The 23,716-nt window shown below is 30.4% G+C and overlaps 1 protein-coding gene across 2 annotated transcripts in view; it reads right to left on the reverse strand.

Annotated features, from left to right (window-relative positions):
• The window catches only part of LOC129972410 (cytochrome P450 2C15-like), a 102,069-nt gene that overhangs the window by 13,159 nt on the left and 65,194 nt on the right, over positions 1 to 23,716 (reverse strand). Inside the window, exons 1-4 of one of the 2 annotated variants that reach the window (XM_056086543.1) lie at positions 21,981 to 22,290; positions 8,609 to 8,733; positions 5,785 to 5,891; positions 3,923 to 4,075 (exon numbers count right to left, since the gene is read on the reverse strand). In XM_056086543.1, the coding sequence (XP_055942518.1) occupies positions 3,923 to 4,075; positions 5,785 to 5,891; positions 8,609 to 8,733; positions 21,981 to 22,186 (591 nt within the window). In that variant the 5' untranslated portion in view covers positions 22,187 to 22,290. Of the gene's footprint in view, positions 1 to 3,922; positions 4,076 to 5,784; positions 5,892 to 8,608; positions 8,734 to 21,980; positions 22,291 to 23,716 lie in introns of those variants that run through there. The other variant, XM_056086544.1, reaches the window with a different exon arrangement.

Here is a 23,716-nt window from a genome sequence, read left to right on the forward strand (position 1 = left end):
ACTTCATGCTCCAAACCGCTCTAACTCCCAAAAGGCCATTTTTGGAAGTTATTTCGTATAACAGGTATACGAAGAGAAAGTACTGTAATCGTCAAAAAATTCGAAATAAAATTTTGATGAAACTTTATGCTCCAAACTGCTCTAACTCCCAAAAGGCCATTTTTGGAAGTTATTTCGTATAACAGGTATACGAAGAGAAAGTACTGTAATCGTCAAAAAATTCGAAATAAAATTTTGATGAAACTTCATGCTCCAAACCGTTCTAACTCCCAAAAGTCCATTTTTGGAAGTTATTTCGTATAACAGGTATACGAAGAGAAAGTACTGTAATCGTCAAAAAATTCGAAATAAACTTTTGATGAAACTTCATGCTCCAAAATGCTCTAACTCCCAAAAGGCCATTTTTGGAAGTTATTTCGTATAACAGGTATACGAAGAGAAAGTACTGTAATCGTCAAAAAATTCGAAATAAACTTTTGATGAAACTTCATGCTCCAAACCGTTCTAACTCCCAAAAGGCCATTTTTGGAAGTTATTTCGTATAACAGGTATACGAAGAGAAAGTACTGTAATCGTCAAAAAATTCGAAATAAAATTTTGATGAAACTTCATGCTCCAAACCGTTCTAACTCCCAAAAGTCCATTTTTGGAAGTTATTTCGTATAACAGGTATACGAAGAGAAAGTACTGTAATCGTCAAAAAATTCGAAATAAAATTTTGATGAAACTTCATGCTCCAAAATGCTCTAACTCCCAAAAGGCCATTTTTGGAAGTTATTTCGTATAACAGGTATACGAAGAGAAAGTACTGTAATCGTCAAAAAATTCGAAATAAACTTTTGATGAAACTTCATGCTCCAAACCGTTCTAACTCCCAAAAGGCCATTTTTGGAAGTTATTTCGTATAACAGGTATACGAAGAGAAAGTACTGTAATCGTCAAAAAATTCGAAATAAAATTTTGATGAAACTTCATGCTCCAAACCGTTCTAACTCCCAAAAGTCCATTTTTGGAAGTTATTTCGTATAACAGGTATACGAAGAGAAAGTACTGTAATCGTCAAAAAATTCGAAATAAAATTTTGATGAAACTTCATGCTCCAAAATGCTCTAACTCCCAAAAGGCCATTTTTGGAAGTTATTTCGTATAACAGGTATACGAAGAGAAAGTACTGTAATCGTCAAAAAATTCGAAATAAACTTTTGATGAAACTTCATGCTCCAAACCGTTCTAACTCCCAAAAGGCCATTTTTGGAAGTTATTTCGTATAACAGGTATACGAAGAGAAAGTACTGTAATCGTCAAAAAATTCGAAATAAACTTTTGATGAAACTTCATGCTCCAAACCGTTCTAACTCCCAAAAGGCCATTTTTGGAAGTTATTTCGTATAACAGGTATACGAAGAGAAAGTACTGTAATCGTCAAAAAATTCGAAATAAAATTTTGATGAAACTTCATGCTCCAAAACCCTCTAACTCCCCAAAACCCATTTTTGGAATCGCATCAATCTGTTTGCAAATGGGCAAAAGAACTCAAAAAATTAAAAAGCTAAATGTATGAAATTTAGCATACATAGTATGTCGGTCACTCGGTTTGTCTGCTAATGAACACAGTAACTCTAAAATGCTTTGAGCTATACGGATGAAATTTGGTTTGTGATCGCTATACCAAAATTGTATATTTTTTATCAAATTTTGAGCAAAATACACCCACAGAAAATCTGTCCGCTTACTTGACTGAATAAAATGAATACGGTGACTTCGAAAACTTTATAAGTAGATGAATAATATTTGGTGCGGAAATTTAGCTTTTAAAGAGTAAATCCGTATTAAACTTTAAACTAAATTTTTCAATGAGTTGACTACCTTTCAATCTATACATTTGAATGCATGTAAATACTATAACTCGGAAATGTAATGACTTACATAAATGAAATTTGTCATGGGATTTTCTTTTTTCTAAAATTGTAGCACTCTGACAAATTTTGGTTTTCATAGAATGAAAAAGAAATATGTTTTCTCCTCTATTGAGAAGCTTATCATTTCACTGTATTAAGCTCATGCGGGACTCTGAAAATAAAAAAAATCTGAGCATTTATGGAATTTACGGATTTTCCCAGGGTACATACAGTTTTACGTGAAAAGGAAGAGGACCCTCCCCCCCGCCTTTCATTAGGAGAAAATTTCGGAAAGATACTTCCATTGTTTTTTTTTTTCATTGTCTTACGAAACATAGAATACATCTTACAGTATTGCTACAAGAAATTGTAGAAAGAAACAATTTATAGTTCTGGATTTCAGTGGCATTCAAGAGTTTGCTGTACCTCAGATACATGTTAAATGAAAAGAAGGTGATAGATCATCAAATCGTGAAAGTGCATATGTTACCGTTAAAGTATATAATGCAGTTATTTCATAGAATACCTTTTTATTCCATGAAATAACTGATCGTGTCCGTTAAAGTGTGTAATATGTTATTAATTTGACACTTTAACTAGTTATTCTATGAAATAACTAGGTATTCTATAAATTAACTGATGAGAGACAGTTAAAGTGTAAAATAAACAATTTATCTAAAATGAAATTAAACTAATAATAGACAATTAAAATTAAAAAGAAGCCATTTATCTAATTTATGCAGCGTATAAATGGTATTTATGGAAACGTACCATAAAATCATTTGTTACAACAAGGATTACTAAAATGACACTTGGAATTACAAAGAACATTATTTCTAAAACAAACAAACAAAAACATAAATGCAGTAGGGGTGGAAGGTAAATGTATTTGTCGTGCGAGATATATGATATAGATTATTTTACACTTTGACGGGCTGCAGATCGTTATTCTATGAAATAACTAGTTAAACCATGAAATATAAGAGAGTTTTACACTTTAACGGACACGATCAGTTATTTCATGGAATAACTAGGTATTCTATAAAATAACGGATTTCATACTTTAACGGTAACACATACAAGAAATTCGAAGGGAGCACCATTTGGTTTGAAATCACATTACTGTTATTTGCAATCTAAATTCTCTATAAAATATAAGGTGCTAGATCTCGTATTCGTGAAAGTGCATACTAGAAATTAGAAGGGAACTCCATCTGGTTTGAAATCACTTTATTATTAATTATAATTGAAATTCCTTATAAACTAAAGGCGTTAGATAAATGGCGAATATAGAAATTTAAGTTTCCCAATCTTCCGTCGAATTTTCACTTTTTAAACAATCAGGTAATGTCAGATATTGCAATCGAATTTCGCTGTAATTTACCAAATTGTCTTCTTTATCTGCTTCCGAATCGAGTTGCCTTCCGAAAAGAATAATGAGGGAGTTGATGATTTGAGAGAAGGCCAAAGGCTCGTTATAAAATATTGCAATCGAATTCTGTTGTAATTTACCTCAATGTCTTCTTTATCTGCTTCCGAATCGAGTTGCCTTCCGAAAAGCATAATGAGGGAGTTGATGATTTGAGAGAAGGCTAAAGGCTCGTTATAAAATATTGCAATAGAATTCCGTTGTAATTTACCTCAATGTCTTCTTTATCTGCTTCAGGGTCGAGGTGCCTTCCGAAAAGCATAATGAGGGAGTTGATGATTTGAGAGAAGGCTAAAGGCTCGTTATAAAATATTGCAATAGAATTCCGTTGTAATTTACCTCAATGTCTTCTTTATCTGCTTTCGAATCGAGTTGCCTTCCGAAAAGCATAATGAGGGAGTTGATGATTTGAGAGAAGGCTAAAGGCTCGTTATAAAATATTGCAATAGAATTCCGTTGTAATTTACCTCAATGTCTTCTTTATCTGCTTCCGAATCGAGTTGCCTTCCGAAAAGCATAATGAGGGAGTTGATGATTTGAGAGAAGGCTAAAGGCTCGTTATAAAATATTGCAATAGAATTCCGTTGTAATTTACCTCAATGTCTTCTTTATCTGCTTCAGGGTCGAGGTGCCTCCCGAAGAGGAGAGAGAGAGAGTTCATGATTTGAGATAAGGCTAGAGGCTCTGTGTAAGAAATCGGCTGACCATTGGCTTTTTTCATTTTCTTCACAAATTCCGCTGCATCTTCCTGAAATTCGATACAACAATTACATTAATGCCATTGATTTTCCAAGTTGAGGAACTGAATTATGAAGGTTTTCAAATGATACCATGGAAATAGCAATCGTTGGGAAAACAATGAAGGAAATGTTCAAAAACTAGAATAGATTGTAACTTAGATATATGCGTTTATTTTCCCGTTCTGGATATATAAGCTATTAGAGATATATTTATTCACGTATTTATTCAATAATGAAATAAATTCCTTGTTAAAATAAATCTGACATTTTTTCCCTTTAACTGTATCTATTTTTCTCTATTTGACGAATTTTATCGCAGTTAATGGAAGCCATCAGATGAATTTTGGGAATTCGTTTTTACTTTTTCGTATACAAAAAAGAAGCATTGTAAACACACACACACACACGCGCGCGCGCGCGCGCACGCACACACACACACACTTCCATGAGTCCGAAACTCCCATTTTTGGAATCATATCTGTGAGCAAAATAATTCAGAAACGCTTTAAACTAAACGGATGAAATTTGGTATATAGGCTTTAGACAAAATTTATAAATGTTTTAAAATAAAGTTTGAAACGAAATCTATTCAAAGAAAGTTGGTCTGCTTAACTCTACCGGTACAAGTGAACCCTACAACCCAGAAAAGAATTTTGAACCAAATCTCTCAAAGGGCTGTCCTTCTGATTGTCTCTGCTTTCGTATGACTATAAACGTAGAAAGCTCAAAAACTTTACATATAAGGACAAATAAAATTCGGTAACAGTTTTGCATTTAAAGTGTAAATCTTTGTCAAAGCTTGAATCAAATCTTTCAAAAGACTCAGCATCTATCGATCTGTATTTTCAAAGCGTATGAACGCTATAAAACAAAAACGCAACGACTTAAAAAAGTGAAATTCGGTATGTGAGCTTGTTACTAAAATTAATGGATATCTGACACTACTTTGTTTCAGTCAGTAGGGAAAAAAAACATCCAAAATTGTACCTACGGTTTTCTTTACTATTCTTATGAAGCATAGAACACACAAGTGTGGATATCTGAAAATAAAAATATAAGTTATCGTGGCTTTACCTAAGGTTCATATTTTTATGCTCGAGGGGGGGGATAACGCAATTTTTGAGTGTATATAAAATTTTTTGTGGGAAACCACTTACGCTGGTTCTGATATGGATTTGAATCAGCGATTATTAGGAGACAATACTACGCATGTGCAATTTTTTCTAAGATAGCTCATTTTTAAAGGGGCCCTTCCACCTATCTCAGCATTATCGGCAAGAAATTAGTCTTGGCTCTAATTTTTTTAAACTCTGAGGCAAAGGCATGAAAGATTTTTCTCTAAAACTTATCAGCATTTCTCTTTGCTTTGGGTATAGCAGTAACTAAACTGTTACATTGTAGAAATATTGTATGCTTTTGATATTCAATTATTCTCATATTCCTCATATACTAGATGGAATAGATTTCAGAAGATAGTGGAGCCAATAAAATACGTTCTATCCATTATGTCCTAGAAGATAAATTATATTAGTGTATTTTGGCTAATTCAGATTAGATTTCAAGTCACTCTCGGATGGGGGAAATTAGACTATAAAATATTTCAAATTCGAATCAGGTCTACAAGTAAATATTCAGTCTTAAAGATCTGTCCTATTCCGTGATATATTTTATTAGTGAAATCAATATAATTGTTTAAAATAGAGAATAGCTGGCGCACCTGTATCATTGTTTCCCATAATCCTCTTCCCAGTCCCAAATCCCTCATTGTCAAAAGAGCAAAACGGCGTTGCTCCTGCCATTCTTCTCCATTCATGCCGGAGAAACCTAGAATCAAAAATTATTAAGAAAACGAAGCACAAGAATGACCATAACAATTAAGTGCGGTATAAAAGAATTTTGTCTAATATTAATGGTAGTTCTGGCCTATCAACGACAGCATATCAATCTATCCCATCACGACGAAAGCTGTAAAATGGTATTCCACAGTATAGAAAATGTGAGATTATCAATAGGAACCATCTATTCATTAGTGGATCTCCGGCTACGCAGATAAGGCAATCTTACAATTTGCAGGATGATTCAAAAGAATTTCGATTAATTCTACTAATCTTAAGAGTAGGTCTGGCATATCAAGTATTAGTCCTTAATCCCATCATGATGAAAGCTGTCAACTAGAGTTCTTTAGTAAAGAGAGCGTGAGACTATCAATAGGATCCATCTATTCAATGGTGGATCTCCGACTATGCAGATAAGGTAGTCTGACAATCTTCAGGGTGATTCAAAAGAGTTTCGACTAATTTTATGATCAGGAAAACATGATATCAAGTGTGCAAGGAGTGCTGTCAAGTCAAAGCTGCCAGCTGGAGATCTGCAATAAAGAAAGTATGAGACTGTCAATAGGAGCATATGTTCAATAGTGGATCTCCGATTGGGCAGATAAGGCAGCTTGACATTTTGCAGGATGATTCAAATGGATTTCAATAAATTTTGACTAATCTTAAGAGTAGGTCTGGCATATCAAGTATTAGTCCTTAATCCCATCATGATGAAAGCTGTCAACTAGAGTTCTTTAGTAAAGAGAGTGCGAGACTATCAATAGGATCCATTTATTCAAGGGTGGATCTTTGACTAGTCTGATCATGTACAGAGTGATTCAAAAGAATTTCGACTAATTTTAAGCTCAGGTATACCAGGTATTAGTGCTGTCAAGACAAAGTTGTCAACTGGAGCTTAATTGGAATCAAGTCTCAGCCACATCTGGGAATAATTTAAAAATAATTTCGTTGCATTCACTAAGCCGAAAATCACATTACAAAAATATCTCAATTTTCAAGGATGACAAGCTTCATTGTAAAGTCATAAGTAAATAACATTTTTTGCTAAATTGCTAAAAATAGATAATTTTGAGTTATTGTGTTATTTCAAAAGCAAGAGGGAATCTTGATGTCCTAGTATCAAAGATTGAAGAGAAGCATTGGCATATATTTGCATTCGTTGGCATATATTTGCTGCGTTATAGTTGGTCTAGCATCAATTTCAATTATTAGTTTCAAGAAGGTTTTGTGGATGGTATTGCCATTATCGTTGTGGAATGTGACTTTCTGATACGATATTTTTGAAGCTCAATCATGTTCTGTGACCTAGGTGAACAATGCCATCCATCGTGACCTGAGGACTCATAAGATGAATCATGTATCATGAAAGTAACCTTGGTGCAAATTTTGATTGCCATCGCTACTCAAGTGCAATTGCATGTGTGTTTCCTGGTAGCTGCAAGAGGACATTATCCTTTGCATACTCTTTTACACTGAATATTCATTATAAGCCCTAAACTAATTCAGCCTTCATTCTGTGGTGAAAGTTTATAAGCCAGTTAACAGCTACATTACACGAGCGATTGCCTGCGTATTGTGGTCATGTTACTGGGCTGCGAACCACAAGGTCCCAGGTTCTATCCCCTCTCATACCAATCCGCCACATTGGTGACCTCGGATGATCAACCTTCGTACAGCTGTTGTGGCGCCGTCTGCCCATAGCAACCCAAGGTCATCAGACTCACTTGCTGGACGCAGCAGCACAAAGTCGTCAGACTCACTTGACTCAACAGCAACCAATCACTCACACATGCTACTCAAATGTTTCAGGCGCATTAGATTCAACGGTAATACATCACCCCTCAACAGCCATATCGTTCGTCTCACCTCCCACTCACTGGAGTGAGAGTCTGTGGTGAAAGCTTGTAAGTCAGTTAACAGCTGCGCTACGTGAGTAATCGCTTGTGTATCGTGGTCATGTTACTGGGCTGCGAACTACAAGGTCCCAGGTTCTGTCCCCGTTCATACCAATCCGCCACACTTCGATCATCGAAGAACGTATGTTATAGCTGTGATGTGACTTGGTAGTACCGTGCAGACTTTGTCAACTTTATAGCTATCTTTGTCATTTGAGGATGTTTTCGAGAAAAGATTGTATTGAAGATCCGGCAAAAATCGCTAATTAAGTGATATTTAATCTATTATCGAAGGTTAAATATCATTGCATTAATGGAACTTGATAGCATCGTGAAAATGATGTTGAATCCATTGCCATCTTCATCATTGGATTAAGATTTCGAAACTCGTTTGGGCCGAAGACTTGCACTAAATCACTAATTGACTTTGGTATTCACTTAATTTACAGTTGAGTATGAAATGTAACGGCTGATATGATTTGGTAGTATCGTGAAGATGCTTCAATTCTACTGTTCTTTTTGTCATTTGATTAAGATTTTAAGATCTACTTGCACTGGAAATATTCCATAGATAACTAGCTGTCTTTGACGTATATTCTATAAATTATTATAGGTAAATTGCCATTACTTTGATGTGACATCAAAATTTAGAAAGAGGGATATCGTCAAAAGGGCTATCAAAATCCTCAGCATTCGATGATGTTTCCCAATGCTCTTCATGAAATTTCAAAATCGGTTGTTAGTCTAACAAAAATTATGAAATTAGCAACATTCATTTCAAATGAAAAGAGGAAATAAAATAAAATGTTACCTCCTTTTCCAACCAAGAAGTCGAAAGAATGTGGAGGTCTTGCTAATGTCAATGGATGATTCAGAATCTCTTTGGCTAATCTATAGTCATTGACGCAAATGACGAGTTGTGGTCCTATATAGAAACTAATGAAAAACGACGAGAAAAAAATTAAAAACTCTCAAATTAGGAAACTATAGGATCAGAAATTTAAATAAGTCCGATAATTTTTTTTTGTTTCGACGTAACTAACACAGACATGCAACATTAACAATTACAACTAATTGCTGTTACACAGCTGCTGTTAGATAGATTGTTAAACAAATTTTACCAGTATAGCGCGTACCAGTATTTTACCAATACCAATTTTACCAGTACCAGTATTTTACCAGTACCAATTTTATCAGTACCAGTATTTTACCAGTACCAGTTTTACCAGTATACTTAGCGTTTGGTAGTTTGTGTCCATTTGCACTTGGACAGAAAACATTATGCAAACCGATTTCGTTTATAATTCGATAGGAATGTACAATTTGGTATAACAAATTTAAACCGCATAACAAATTTCATCCTGCTAGATCAATGCGTTTTTAAATTATCTAGCTAGCAAATATGATTTCAGAAACTTTTTTTCTGGATTCAAGAAAGTTTGAAACATGGAAATTCAAAATTTCGAGTTCGAATTTTTTTGACGAGAAAATAAAAAGGAGTACATATATTTTTGAAATAAACTTTTGGAGCGCTACTGTTGTACATTCTCAATGAGTGAATCAGTTATTACATTCTGACAAGAGAATAGAGGTTGTATCTAGATTTCACGATGTGACGAAGTATTTTTAGTATCTATTACTCCGAATGCGAAGTACATAAAGTGGAAGTATTATAAACATAAAAGAATTCGATCTTGAAATTTTGATAACTCTTTTCGTTATAAACGAATCTATGTCCGAAAAGTCCTTTTGGAACTATGTGGAGTTTTAAATTCAGATCATTTTAGCACACATTAACTTGAGAACGGCGACAGCTATTGACACAAATTTGGTGTCTAGGCTTAGTTAGGTTGGCACTTTATATACTTCGTATACGAGAAAAAAAAATCCATTATGCTTTTCAACACGGATGACCTTTTATATATGACTTTTATATCAAAACTGTAGATTTGTGACTAATTTTAGGTTAAATTCTTCAATGTATTGACTATAGATTTGTTAGTCTTTATATATGTAAAGAAGAAACTTACAAAGCAAAGCTAATGAAACATCTTATGCGGTTTTGAAACCAAAATTTTTAATATAAATCGAATTTTGTCTTTATCTATTAAAACGTGAAATTAAAAACGCATTGTGGAGTTTCCTTACAACGAAGTTAAACACAAAATAGGCCACATTATGTAAGTATACGAAAAGTCGAAGGAAGTGTGGGAGAGAGGCATGTACTGGTTTAATTTTCCTTGAACTTTCTACAAATCAAAATTTTACCAATAGAGTATGCCTAAGATGTTTATGAAGATTTCGAAAATTATCAATTGTAGGCATGTTTATATAAGCTGGTGCGATAACAGTTGATAAAAGACGAAAAAGGATGAAAAAGTTATTTGTTTAGCTGAGTTCTGGGAATGCATTCATTGTAACAATTTGCTGGAAACAAAAAAACCTTGAAAAGGACGAAAAATGTTATTAGACGAGTATTGTTCATCTTCAATCGTTCGAAAATCTATTCTGATGATTAATAGAAATTGAGTGATTATAGCAGGGTTGGTGCGGAACTATCTTTTAGCCTAGGGTAGGAAAAAAGTTTTATGCTTAATTTATTTTACAAACCAGGAAGGCTTCTTGTGTAATGTTTTCATTGGGCTATATGATTGAATTCCAATTTGAAATTCTACCACTTACACAAGCACGTACGCATACACGCATACATTTGTGTGCCCCTCTTTTAATAAAATGGTCAATTCAGACGCACATTTCAACACTTTTTTAGCACATTAATTTTTGATTTTAGGTTAACCCTTTCTAGGGCCGTGGGAAGTATGCCTCCCACCAAATTTATTAATCTTTGTATGAAATTATGTATGTTGGCAAAAGTTCTGACAAATTTTTTTAGTAAGTCAGAAACTTAGATGCTTCAGTTCTTTATCTCCGACAAAATGGTGTGTCTTGATTTGTTACTTAATTATTAATTAACCAAATTAATTAATCAAATTAAATTTATCTAATAAGCTAAATAAATCCCTTTTCTTACTCTAATTTCAAGCCTAAAAATATTTTAACATAATATGACTAGAAAAAAATAGCCCTTTAAAGGGTTAACATGTATTTTTTATTTTGTTGATTTTTTTTAATATATATTCTTTTTTATTTTCGTTTATAATTTCAGACTGCCTGAAATCCATATTTGTTTGCAATATTATTAAAGCATATGTTCGGATTTATAAAAATTTCAATAATTAAAAAAAATGTAATAAAACCTAACTAATTATGCTATATAGAGAGTTAGTATTATCCTAATATTTTATCATTCATATTTTTTTTTATATTTTGTGCACAATTATACAGCAACTAGTAAAATAATGTTTTTTAATCTTGTGACCTCCCCCGTCTTTCCAGCATTTGAGTAAAGCAAAAATATTTTCTTGATAAAAGACAAGCAGATTTGGAATTCTTTAAACAAAAAAATTTCTCGGTGCATGATTTTTACATAAAAAAAAAGAATACAATTTGAAAATGTTTTAAAAAGTTCTTTATTTAAGCCATGAACAAGCAATGGCGCTGTCTGGATAGCAAGACAGAAAATAGCAAAAGGCGACTGTATGAAAATATTCACAGTTTATATAGCTTCAGAAAGGAATTTAACTGAAATAGTATTTTAAGTTTGGTGGGAGAATGTAAGAATCTATCGATCTCAGAAGTTAAAAGGAAGCCTGAGTTCAGATGATTAAGAAATAAGTTTTTTCAGAACGTTGATAAATTGAAATTATTGCATAATATATATAGTGTAGAATGAATTAATCGCGCTAAAGAAGGGCTAAATGTATTGGATTCCAAAAAATATTTTATAGGGATGCATAGATGCAATTTATATCTTTGACGATAATAATGTCTTAGGTTTTAATTTGACTGGAATAACATAGAGTGTCCCCAAATACCAAAACACATGATTAAATATTACATTGAAAATTAGTAACATACTTTACAGCTCCATCACTGGAAATACTGAACTCAAATGTAGAATTTTTACAATTAACGTAAGTTGCCAAGATGTGGCCATTGACTACAAACTGTCAGTACTGTCCGAATACTGACAGCAACTTTACTTGATGGAATCGCAAACTTGGTTTAAAATATTAATGCGTGGGAATCAAGATTTAAATTCTACTTTAAACCAAAAAGAATAGTTTCCTCAAAACTTTCTCGTATACTCTAATAAACTTGTTAAGAACAGAGAACGCCTGACATGGCTTTGGATTACAGCAGTTACGAAATATTTACCTTTGGAGCGAATTTAGCATTTTTACTAAATCTATCGGGTCATCTTTGGCGAGTTACTTGGCGATTAATCCCTGGTATACATTAATAGTATCCAAAAACCAAATTTGTATTTTAGACGCATTTTTCTCAATTAATTGAATCAAAAATTTGACTCAGAATTACACTTGTAATCATAAAATAATGCACCATATTTGATATATTTAAATCAATGGTTTTGGAATTACCACGTTTACGTATATCTGAATGTACAGACAGAGAGACAATCGACCCGTTGTTGTATTTGGCTCAAAATTTGACAGGTATCTACACTATAGATGTTAATTCTGTGCACCAAATCTTATTTATACAGCTCTTTTCATTTTGTAATTATTGTGAAAACTTATATTGAACAGCCAGATCGACGAATTTCCTCTGGACAGATTTTCTTCTAAATTTGATAGAAGTATGCAAATTTGATGTAAAAACCGTATACCAAAATTCATCCGTCTAGCTCACAGCGCTTTTGTGTTATTTTTGTCATAGGCAGACAAACAGACGGCCTTTTTTTAAATGTATTTTTCCAACTCAGAGAGGTCTAAAACGTGGAGATTCGTCAAAATGTCGCGTTCCATTTTTTTGACAATTATTATACTTTCTCTATACTGCGTACACGAGAAAGTAATAAGGTAGTTTTACATAAAACTAAATTAACTTCGCATGTTGCAAAGTATGTTAGGAAATTTCGGTATTAAGGTTATAAATGCCAAATTATTTTGTCTCCCGTACTTTATTGAAAAAATGATGCAATGCATTTTGAACCTGCTTTTGTGCGTCATTGGTATGAATAAATCACTTCACGTGACATTAAACATTTAACTATTTAATCGGTATCGCATCTGATATTTATGTAACCTAGCAACTGTAGCTAATATAAAAACTTTAGAATTAAGACATGATATAAAATACGTGTCGTTATGTTTGTAAGATGTTTTGGTTCGGTATTGGTCTCAGGTCCTGTAATGACCTTTATGTTTTTATAAGTTTTCCCCGTCATATCTGTAAATAGTTCATCAAGTGTTCAATTCTATTTCCTCGTAATAAATTGTATTTAAATTAAATCTTTCCTTTTGTCGGACTCAATCTTTGCAGACTTTTTATTCATCATCATTTCCACTGCAATACTCTAATATCAAACGGCTGAATTCCCAGCAGTTTTATAAAATATCATTGTAACAAAGTATACTAGTTATCACAAATTAATAATTAATTTGGAACAATCTAGCAATTGAATATTTTTCGAAAACATTGAGATATAAAACTATCTTTTATTACTTAACTGCTTTCATTTGATGTTCGATCTCTGTCTCTTTCAATGCTTGCTCCTATCTCACTGATTGTAGCTGACCTTGACCTAACAATCAAATCGTTTTTGGCTTTCTTAGAAATAAAAGCGGGGATAATAATTTGCTGTGTGTGCGATCATCATAATAATCATCAGTTCAATTGAATTCCATTATGATGAATCATCTGTTGATTAATAAATAAAATCAATTGATACTTTAATTGCGATAGTAATTAGCGTTAATGAAGTAAATTGAAAAGTAACTTATATTAACTAGCAGGAGCAGTCTTCCCAAAACTTTCTCGCATTCTTTCGAATAAAAAGTTTATTCGAAGTCATGCCAGAGAACGCCTGCATCCCATTGGCGTACAATATGTTACTAAATATTATTATACGGTGTGAATTTAGTATTTTTACGGACTCTATCATACCATTCTTGATGATTATGCCCTAGCATGCGTTAATAGTATCCAAAAATCCGAATTTGTGTTTTAGATAGGTTTTTATTCAACCGAAATTTTAATTCAACGAAAATTTGGCACAAAACTGCACTTGCAATCGCAAAATCCCATATCAAATTGGATATGTTTAAGTAATTGCATTTTTGAATTATTGCGTTTACATGCTTCTGAAAGTACAGACCGACAGACAATCAACCCATAGTTGGATTTTGCTCAAAATTTGACAGATGGCTGCACTGTATATATATTAAATCCTTGTACCGAATTTTATCTATCTAGCTCTCTTCGTTCTTTGATCGTGTTAACTTGTATTCTAACAGCCGGACAGACGGGCTGCCTCTGAACAGAATTTGCTCAAAATTTGATAGAAATCTGCAAATTTCGTGTACAGACCAAATACCAAATTTCAACAGCCTAGCTCAAAGCTTTTTTGAGTTATCTTTATCACAGACAGCCGGATATTTTCCAAAAATGTGTTATTTGAACTCACGGAGGTCTGAAAAGTGGAGATTCGTCAAAATATCGAGTTCAACATTTTAAACAATTACTATACATTCTCTATACTTCGTATAGGATACAGTAAAAATTAAAGAATAAAGAATAAAATAGCAATAAATTGTCCAAAAATATTTCAATAGTAAGAAAGATATCAAGAGTTACGAATGAGATGTTAGTAACTCTTTATAATCTCTTTAAAGTGATTAAACAGTTTAAATCATTTTAAAGAGATTATCAAGACTGAAATGATCAATAGCTTTAGATGCTAATTTAATTTAGCCAATTCATGATGTTTTTCTGAAGTTTCAAGAGTGAAGTCCTCTGATGAAAATCAAAAAGTGAACAAATAAAAAAATGCGAATGCGGAACACATGTCCACTGATTTTGTATGCTTGAAACGCTACTTCCTCACATCTTGAAAAGATCAGAAATGATTTGTGTTGCGTTTGACATAGCCAAATCGTTGTCAGAGAGCTAAAGTTACGGTGATTAGATTTTAAGAAGCTTTAAAAAAACCCCAAAATTCACACTACTAATTACGTAGACGGGCATAAATCGAGGTAAAAATGGTGTATTTTCAAAAATTAAAGGATTTTTGAAAATAATAATAATAATTTTTTAACACTTATAAAATTGGATTATCATTAAAAACTGAATTTTATCATATTGCCGCATTGAAAAGAGGCAATCGACTCTCCATGGCCGAATGGTCATAGCACTGGTCTCTTAGTCAAGGGATCGTAAATTCGAATCCCGCTAGAGACAATGCGATTCACAGTCTGTGTAGATATTTAATTCCTTGAATTTATGTTTTTCTTTATTTCATGTTCCGGAAGATTTTGGACCTTTCTTTAGTTTACCAGACAAGTGTTCTGGACTTTTCTTACTGTCTCCAGAAAAGTATTCTGAAACTTTCCCTGCTAGTATAAAAGCAGATCTGTCAGTCACTGTGTTCTCAGTTCAGAGTTGAGTTAACCCTTTAAAGGGCCATTTTTTTTCTGGTTATATTATGTTAAAATATTTTTAGGCTTGAAATTAGAATAAGAAAAGGGATTCATTTAGCTTATTAGATAAATTTAATTTGATTCATTAATTAATTTGGTTAATTAATAATTAAGTAACAAACCAAGACATCATTTTGTGTGAGATAAAGAACTGAAGCATGTAAGTTTCTGTCTGTCTAAAAAAATTTGTCAGAACTTATGCCAACCTACATAATTTCATACAAAGATTGATAAGTTTGGTGGGAAGGATACTTCCCACGGCCCTAGAAAGGGTTAATAAATTGGTTTAGCTCTACTTCTTGTGTGTATCATTCAGTTGCACACTAGAGAACTTACGTGACAATATATTATAACTTAAATGCATGTTACTAATTGCTCATATAAAAGTTATGTGAAGTATGGGCACTTCTTTTGAAATATAATATAGAGTATATGATTATATACAGAATTCATAATTTACTACTCGTCTATGTAGACCGAATCGCCGGAATACCGGTTGATTTTAGTTCCAGTTAAATATTTTGTGTAGAATTTGTCTTAACCCTTTCTAGGGCGGTGGGAAGTATGCTTCCCACCAAATTTATCAATCTTTGTATGAAATTATGTAGGTTGGCATAAGTTCTGACAATTTTTTTTAGAAAGACAGAAACATAGATGCTTCAGTTCTTTATCTTACACAAAATGATGTGTCTTGATTTGTTACTTAATTATTAATTAACCAATTAATTAATTAATCAAATTAAATTTATCTAATAAGTTAAATGAATCCCTTCTCTTATTCTAATTTCGAGCCTAAAAATATTTAAACATAAAATGACTAGAAAAAAATGCCCCTTTAAAGGGTTAATAGTCTTGTCAACAAAATCTTTTTAAACTCAAATTATAATAGACATATAGCTCAAACTATTTTAGAAGTCTTACAACGTTCTGTTCATTGTGCTACGAGTATGATTTCCCGAATTCTCTGTCTATATCACCTGAATGTCTTTATATATACAATTATACCACAGAAAAGAACAGTTGTTTTAAATGTAAACGAATTTTTAAATATGTTCACCTGTGCTTAAATTAAAATCTTAATTGCAAGTACAATAACATTTCAAAAATTCATTAAGGACATTTTTTATATTGAAATTTACACTAACTAAATTAAATTTCTTATACCAAATTCGATATGAACTATTCCATGAACGATGCATTTTGGAGTATCTAATTGAGACACATTTAGAAGCCGTGTTATTTTAATAACCTTACACTTGTTTTATTCATTGTGTGCATGAACTATACTAATGGAGTCAAGTTCCATGACATAGTAATGCTATTATAAATATATCTTTAGATTTTTATAGCATTGCAACTTCACTTTCTTATTCTTTATGCAACTGATAAGGATGTTAAACATAATCCCTTTTCCTTAGTTTTCAACAAGGGTAGAAAATCATGGGCTTATATATTCGGAAAAAACAATGAAAAAGGTTTGTATTTTTTCATTGCAACAATTAAATATGTTGCCAAAAATTATTCAAATTTTTATTCAATTTTTTTTAATTTGTCTTAAATTCCGGTCATTTAAATCTGTCGTTAAAAATTACTCTAAAGTATTTTTTTTTAATTGCCTCGAATTCCGAAAAAAATCTACAAGACATTTAAATTGATATCATTAAAAGATTTTTTTTAAATTTTAAATTATACAAAAAAGATTTTTTTTGTGGTACTATTTTCAGAAGTAATCACAGAAATACTCCAATTAACTCTATTGCTTCAGTTAAATCTATTTTTGAAAGTATTTTTTTTATATTGCCCCAAAAATTGCCGAACAATTTAATCTATTACAGAAAATTATTTAAAAGTATTTTTTTTTTTATAAATTGCCTCAAATTCCGAAAACATTTGCAATCTATATCATTAAAAGACAATTTCAAATTTTTGTAATTATATAAAAATAACTTTTTTGTGGCACTTTTTTGGAAGTAATCAACGAAAAACTCCAATTAAATCTATTGATAAAATAATTCAAAAATATTTTTTTAAAAAATTGTCTTAAATTCCAGAAAAATTTCTTACAATTCAATATATTGCTGAAAATATCTCAAAACTGTTTTTCTAAATTGCCTTTAAATTTTTTTAAATTCCGAAAAAGTTTGCGAGGCATTTAAATCGATATCATTAAAAGAGATTTAAATTTTTTTTTTTTAATTACATAAAAATAGCATTTTTATGGCACTATTTTTGGAAGTAATCCCGGAAAAACTCCAATTAAACCTGTTACTAAAAATTATTCAAAATCATATTTTTACTGCCCCAAACTCTGGAAAAATTTTGAACAGTTAAATCTATGATTGAAAATTATTCAAAAGTATTTTTTTTAAAAAAATTGCTTCAAATTCCGAAAAAGTTTGCAAGGCATTTAAATCGATATCATTAAAAGGGAATTTTTAAAATTTTTAGTTACATAAAAATAGCATTTTTGTGGCACTATTTTTGGAAGTAATCCAGGAAAAACTCCAATTAAATCTGCTACTAAAAATTATTCAAAATTAGTTTTTTAATTGTCCCGAACACCGGAAAAAGTTTTAACAGTTAAATCTATGATTGAAAATTATTCAAAAGTATTTTTTTTAAATTGCTTCACATTCCGAAAAAGTTTGCAAGGAATTTAAATCGATATCATTAAAAGAGAATTTTTAAAATTTTTAGTTATATAAAAATAGCATTTTTATGCCACTACTTTTGGAAGTAATCCCGGAAAAACTCCAATTAAATCTGCTACTAAAAATTATTCAAAAGTAGTTTTTTAATTGTCCCGAACACCGGAAAAAGTTTTAACAGTTAAATCTATGATTGAAAATTATTCAAAAGTATTTTTTTTAAATTGCTTCACATTCCGAAAAAGTTTGCAAGGAATTTAAATCGATATCATTAAAAGAGAATTTTTAAAATTTTTAGTTATATAAAAATAGCATTTTTATGCCACTACTTTTGAAGTAATCCCGGAAAAACTCCAATTAAATCTGCTACTAAAAATTATTCAAAAGTAGTTTTTTAATTGTCCCGAACAGCGGAAAAATTTTTAACAGTTAAATCTATGATTGAAAATTATTCAAAAGTATTTTTTTTAAAAAAATTGCTTCACATTCCGAAAAAGTTTGCAAGGCATTTAAATCGATATCATTAAAAGGGAATTTTTAAAATTTTTAGTTACATAAAAATAGCATTTTTGTGGCACTATTTTTGGAAGTAATCCAGGAAAAACTCCAATTAAATCTGCTACTAAAAATTATTCAAAATTAGTTTTTTAATTGTCCCGAACACCGGAAAAAGTTTTAACAGTTAAATCTATGATTAAAAATTATTCAAAAGTATTTTTTTTTAATTGCTTCAAATTCCGAAAAAGTTTGCAAGGCATTTAAATCGATATCATTAAAAGCGAATTTATAAAATTTTTAATTATATAAAAATAGCATTTTTATGCCACTACTTTTGGAAGTAATCCCGGAAAAACTCCAATTAAATCTGCTACTAAAAATTATTCAAAAGTAGTTTTTTAATTGTCCCGAACAGCGGAAAAATTTTTAACAGTTAAATCTATGATTGAAAATTATTCAAAAGTATTTTTTTTTAATTGCTTCAAATTCCGAAAAAGTTTGCAAGGCATTTAAATCGATATCATTAAAAGCGAATTTATAAAATTTTTAATTATATAAAAATAGCATTTTTATGCCACTACTTTTGGAAGTAATCCCGGAAAAACTCCAATTAAATCTGCTACTAAAAATTATTCAAAAGTAGTTTTTTAATTGTCCCGAACAGCGGAAAAATTTTTAACAGTTAAATCTATGATTGAAAATTATTCAAAAGTATTTTTTTTTAATTGCTTCAAATTCCGAAAAAGTTTGCAAGGCATTTAAATCGATATCATTAAAAGCGAATTTATAAAATTTTTAATTATATAAAAATAGCACTTTTGTGGCACTGTTTTTGGAACTAATCCAGGAAAAACTCCAATTAAATCTGCTACTAAAAATTATTCCAAAGTAGTTTTTTAATTGTCTCGAACACCGGAAAATTTTTTAACAGTTAAATCTATAGTTCAAAATTATTCAAAAGTATTTTTTTAAAATTGCTTCAAATTCCGAAAACGTTTGCAAGGAATTTAAATCGATATCATTAAAAGTGAATTTTTAAAATTTTTAGTTATATAAAAATAGCATTTTTATGCCACTATTTTTGGAAGTAATCCCGAAAAAACTCCAATTAAATCTGCTACTAAAAATTATTCAACAGTAGTTTTTTAATTGTCCCGAACAGCGGAAAAATTTTTAACAGTTAAATCTATGATTGAAAATTATTCAAAAGTATTTTTTTTTTAATTGCTTCACATTCCGAAAAAGTTTGCAAGGCATTTAAATCGATATCATTAAAAGCGAATTTATAAAATTTTTAATTATATAAAAATAGCACTTTTGTGGCACTGTTTTTGGAACTAATCCAGGAAAAACTCCAATTAAATCTGCTACTAAAAATTATTCAAAAGTATTTTTTTAATTGTCCCGAACACCGGAAAAATTTTTAACAGTTAAATCTATAGTTGAAAATTATTCAAAAGTATTTTTTTAAAATTGCTTCAAATTCCGAAAACGTTTGCAAGGAATTTAAATCGATATCATTAAAAGAGAATTTTTAAAATTTTTAGTTATATAAAAATAGCATTTTTATGCCACTACTTTTGGAAGTAATCCCGGAAAAACTCCAATTAAATCTGCTGCTAAATATTATTCAAAAGTAGTTTTTTAATTGTCCCGAACAGCGGAAAAATTTTTAACAGTTAAATCTATGATTGAAAATTATTCAAAAGTATTTTTTTTTTAATTGCTTCAAATTCCAAAAAAGTTTGCAAGGCATTTAAATCGATATCATTAAAAGCGAATTTATAAAATTTTTAATTATATAAAAATAGCACTTTTGTGGCACTGTTTTTGGAACTAATCCAGGAAAAACTCCAATTAAATCTGCTACTAAAAATTATTCAAAAGTATTTTTTTAATTGTCCCGAACACCGGAAAAATTTTTAACAGTTAAATCTATAGTTGAAAATTATTCAAAAGTATTTTTTTAAAATTCCTTCAAATTCCGAAAACGTTTGCAAGGAATTTAAATCGATATCATTAAAAGAGAATTTTTAAAATTTTTAGTTATATAAAAATAGCATTTTTATTCCACTACTTTTGGAAGTAATCCCGGAAAAACTCCAATTAAATCTGCTACTAAAAATTATTCAAAAGTAGTTTTTTAATTGTCCCGAACAGCGGAAAAATTTTTAACAGTTAAATCTATGATTGAAAATTATTCAAAAGTATTTTTTTTTTAATTGCTTCAAATTCCGAAAAAGTTTGCAAGGCATTTAAATCGATATCATTAAAAGCGAATTTATAAAATTTTTAATTATATAAAAATAGCACTTTTGTGGCACTGTTTTTGGAACTAATCCAGGAAAAACTCCAATTAAATCTGCTACTAAAAATTATTCAAAAGTATTTTTTTAATTGTCCCGAACACCGGAAAAATTTTTAACAGTTAAATCTATAGTTGAAAATTATTCAAAAGTATTTTTTTAAAATTGCTTCAAATTCCGAAAACGTTTGCAAGGAATTTAAATCGATATCATTAAAAGTGAATTTTTAAAATTTTTAGTTATATAAAAATAGCATTTTTATGCCACTATTTTTGGAAGTAATCCCGGAAAAACTCCAATTAAATCTGTTACTAAAAATTATTCAAAATTATTTTTTTTATTGCCCCAAACTCTGGAAAAATTTTGAACAGTTAAATCTATAGTTGAAAATTATTCAAAAGTATTTTTTTAAATTGCTTCACATTTCGAAAAAGTTTGCAAGGAATTTAAATCGATATCCTTAAAAGGGAATTTTTAAAATTTTTAGTTATATAAAAATAGCATTTTTGTGGCACTATTTTTGGAAGTAATCCTGGAAAAACTCCAATTAAATCTGTTACTAAAAATTATTCAAAAGTAGTTTTTTAATTGTCCCGAACTCCGGAAAAATATTTAACAGTTAAATCTATAGTTGAAAATTATTCAAAAGTATTTTTTTAAATTGCTTCACATTTCGAAAAAGTTTGCAAGGAATTTAAATCGATATCATTAAAAGTGAATTTTTAAAATTTTTAGTTATATAAAAATAGCATTTTTGTGCCACTATTTTTGGAAGTAATCCCGGAAAAACTCCAATTAAATCTGTTACTAAAAATTATTCAAAATTATTTTTTTAATTGCCTCAAATTCCAAAAAAGTTTGAAAGACATTTAATTTGATATAATTAAAAAAAGATTTATTTTTTAAATTTTAAAATGTATAAAAATATATTTTTTACATTTTAAAATTTAAAACACAGAAAGACCTCAAAATGTCTCTTAATTTCTAATTAATAAATGTTTTAATTAAAATTTTAAAAATATCGCTTCTAGGTAAGTATTCTCAATAACCAAAATACATCTCAGCACATTTGGTGATACAGTCTATTCTGTAGTGCATCAATAGACAGGTAGACAGATACATATTTATATACATTCTCTTTTATTATTAGTAGAGATGAAATGACTCACCTGAAAATATCTCCATATTTTTTGCTAAGGTCTCTCAAAGTTATGTTCGGTTTTTTCCCCAGAAAAGGCATATATCCAATCACAGGCAATCCAATCGGGCCTGGTGGATAACCACGGCTTTTAATCCAGTTGTATATAGCTGAACACAGTAAAAACAAAGCGAACGCACCCAAAACATTCGAAATTATTGCTTCTAGCAGCACCATTTTGAAGATCAACTTCGAAATGTCATGAAGTCTGTAATTCAGAATCTGAATGTTTTAAAGTATTGAATGTGTAAAGTTTGATCAGCCTTTATTGCCAGTTTGACTCGAAAGATGAAAGTAAGAGATAAGAAAACTGAGAGATACGGTGGGAACATAAACATCTGTTTAAAACGTTCATAAAACTGATAGTGCATCGGATATTTTAGATCGATATTTTTTATGCTTTTTTTTTGTAAAGAATGTGAATTATTTAGATCGTTTTTTTCCATCACATTTCTATTGTGAAATGAGTATAAATATTTTGGTTCGTTATTTTATCACGTATTTTGCTAAGAAATGAATATTCTTTCAATATATGATATACCAGTCGCCTTTGGCCACCAGCCAGCCAATTTTAATGCTCGTTACGATTTTAATAATTAAATATTTTATATAACTCCTATTTTAATAGCTTCTTCATAAAAATATTTTAAAGCTTCAAATTTTGATAGTTATATAATTCACTCATAATATTATAAAGGCCTTAAGCAGTAACATAATATGTATCTCTCTAATTTTCTGCTAGCTCCCGTAGAATTTATGCTTTAAGTTAAAGTGGAAATGATTAAAATGCAAAAATTGATATAAGAATTTTTTTTTTTACTGAAACGAAGATTTTTTTTTTTTAAAATATGAGTACTGAAAATAGAGTCGCTGAGTATTTATACCTTATGGGCACTAAAGAATATCTTATATTCTATATAATATCTCATTTTATATAATATCTCAAGAATTTTTCAACAAAATTCTTTCAGATTCATCATGAACAGATCGATAATTAACAATGTTTAGTTTTAAATGCATCAAATATTAAGAAAATAAACAGAATCGCTTGAAATAATCTGTCGAAAACATGTTAAGCCTTCAAAACTAAGTCCGTATCCGTTGAAAATAGTTGTCAACAATGAAAACACAAAGAGTATGCGTGAATTTTCAACTCCAATTAGGGTAACGCAAATGCGTGAAATTTCTACGCCAGTTGGGGTAACGCTATGCAGATTAGAAATTTTTAATTTCCTTTATTCTGCTTTATTTTAATTCAAAAGTACTTCAGAATGAATCTGAAAGATCGATTAATTAACAATGTTTAATTTTAAATGCACCAAACATTAAGAAAATAGACAGAATCATTTGAAATAATCGGCCGAAAATTTGCTAAGCCTAACCTCTTTAACGTGGGGGAAAAAACTGAAGCCTTACCCATTTGGCGGTGGGAAAATGAAGATTTTTTTTGGCAGGAAAAGTTAGTTTTTAACGAATAATTAAAATTCTAATTAAAATTTCAAAAAAGGACCCTAGGTGCACATTCCCGACCTCCAAGGTATGCATGTGCCAAATTTGGTAACTGTAGATTGAACGGTCTGGCCTGTAGAGTGCCAACACACACACACACACGCGCACACACATTGAGCTTTATTATAAGTATATAGATATATAGATATAAATTAAGATAACCAGAAATATAAATATTAAAAATTTTTGTTTGGTTTT

This window comes from Argiope bruennichi, chromosome 6 (assembly GCF_947563725.1).
Source record: "Argiope bruennichi chromosome 6, qqArgBrue1.1, whole genome shotgun sequence".
Lineage (NCBI taxonomy): Eukaryota > Metazoa > Arthropoda > Arachnida > Araneae > Araneidae > Argiope > Argiope bruennichi.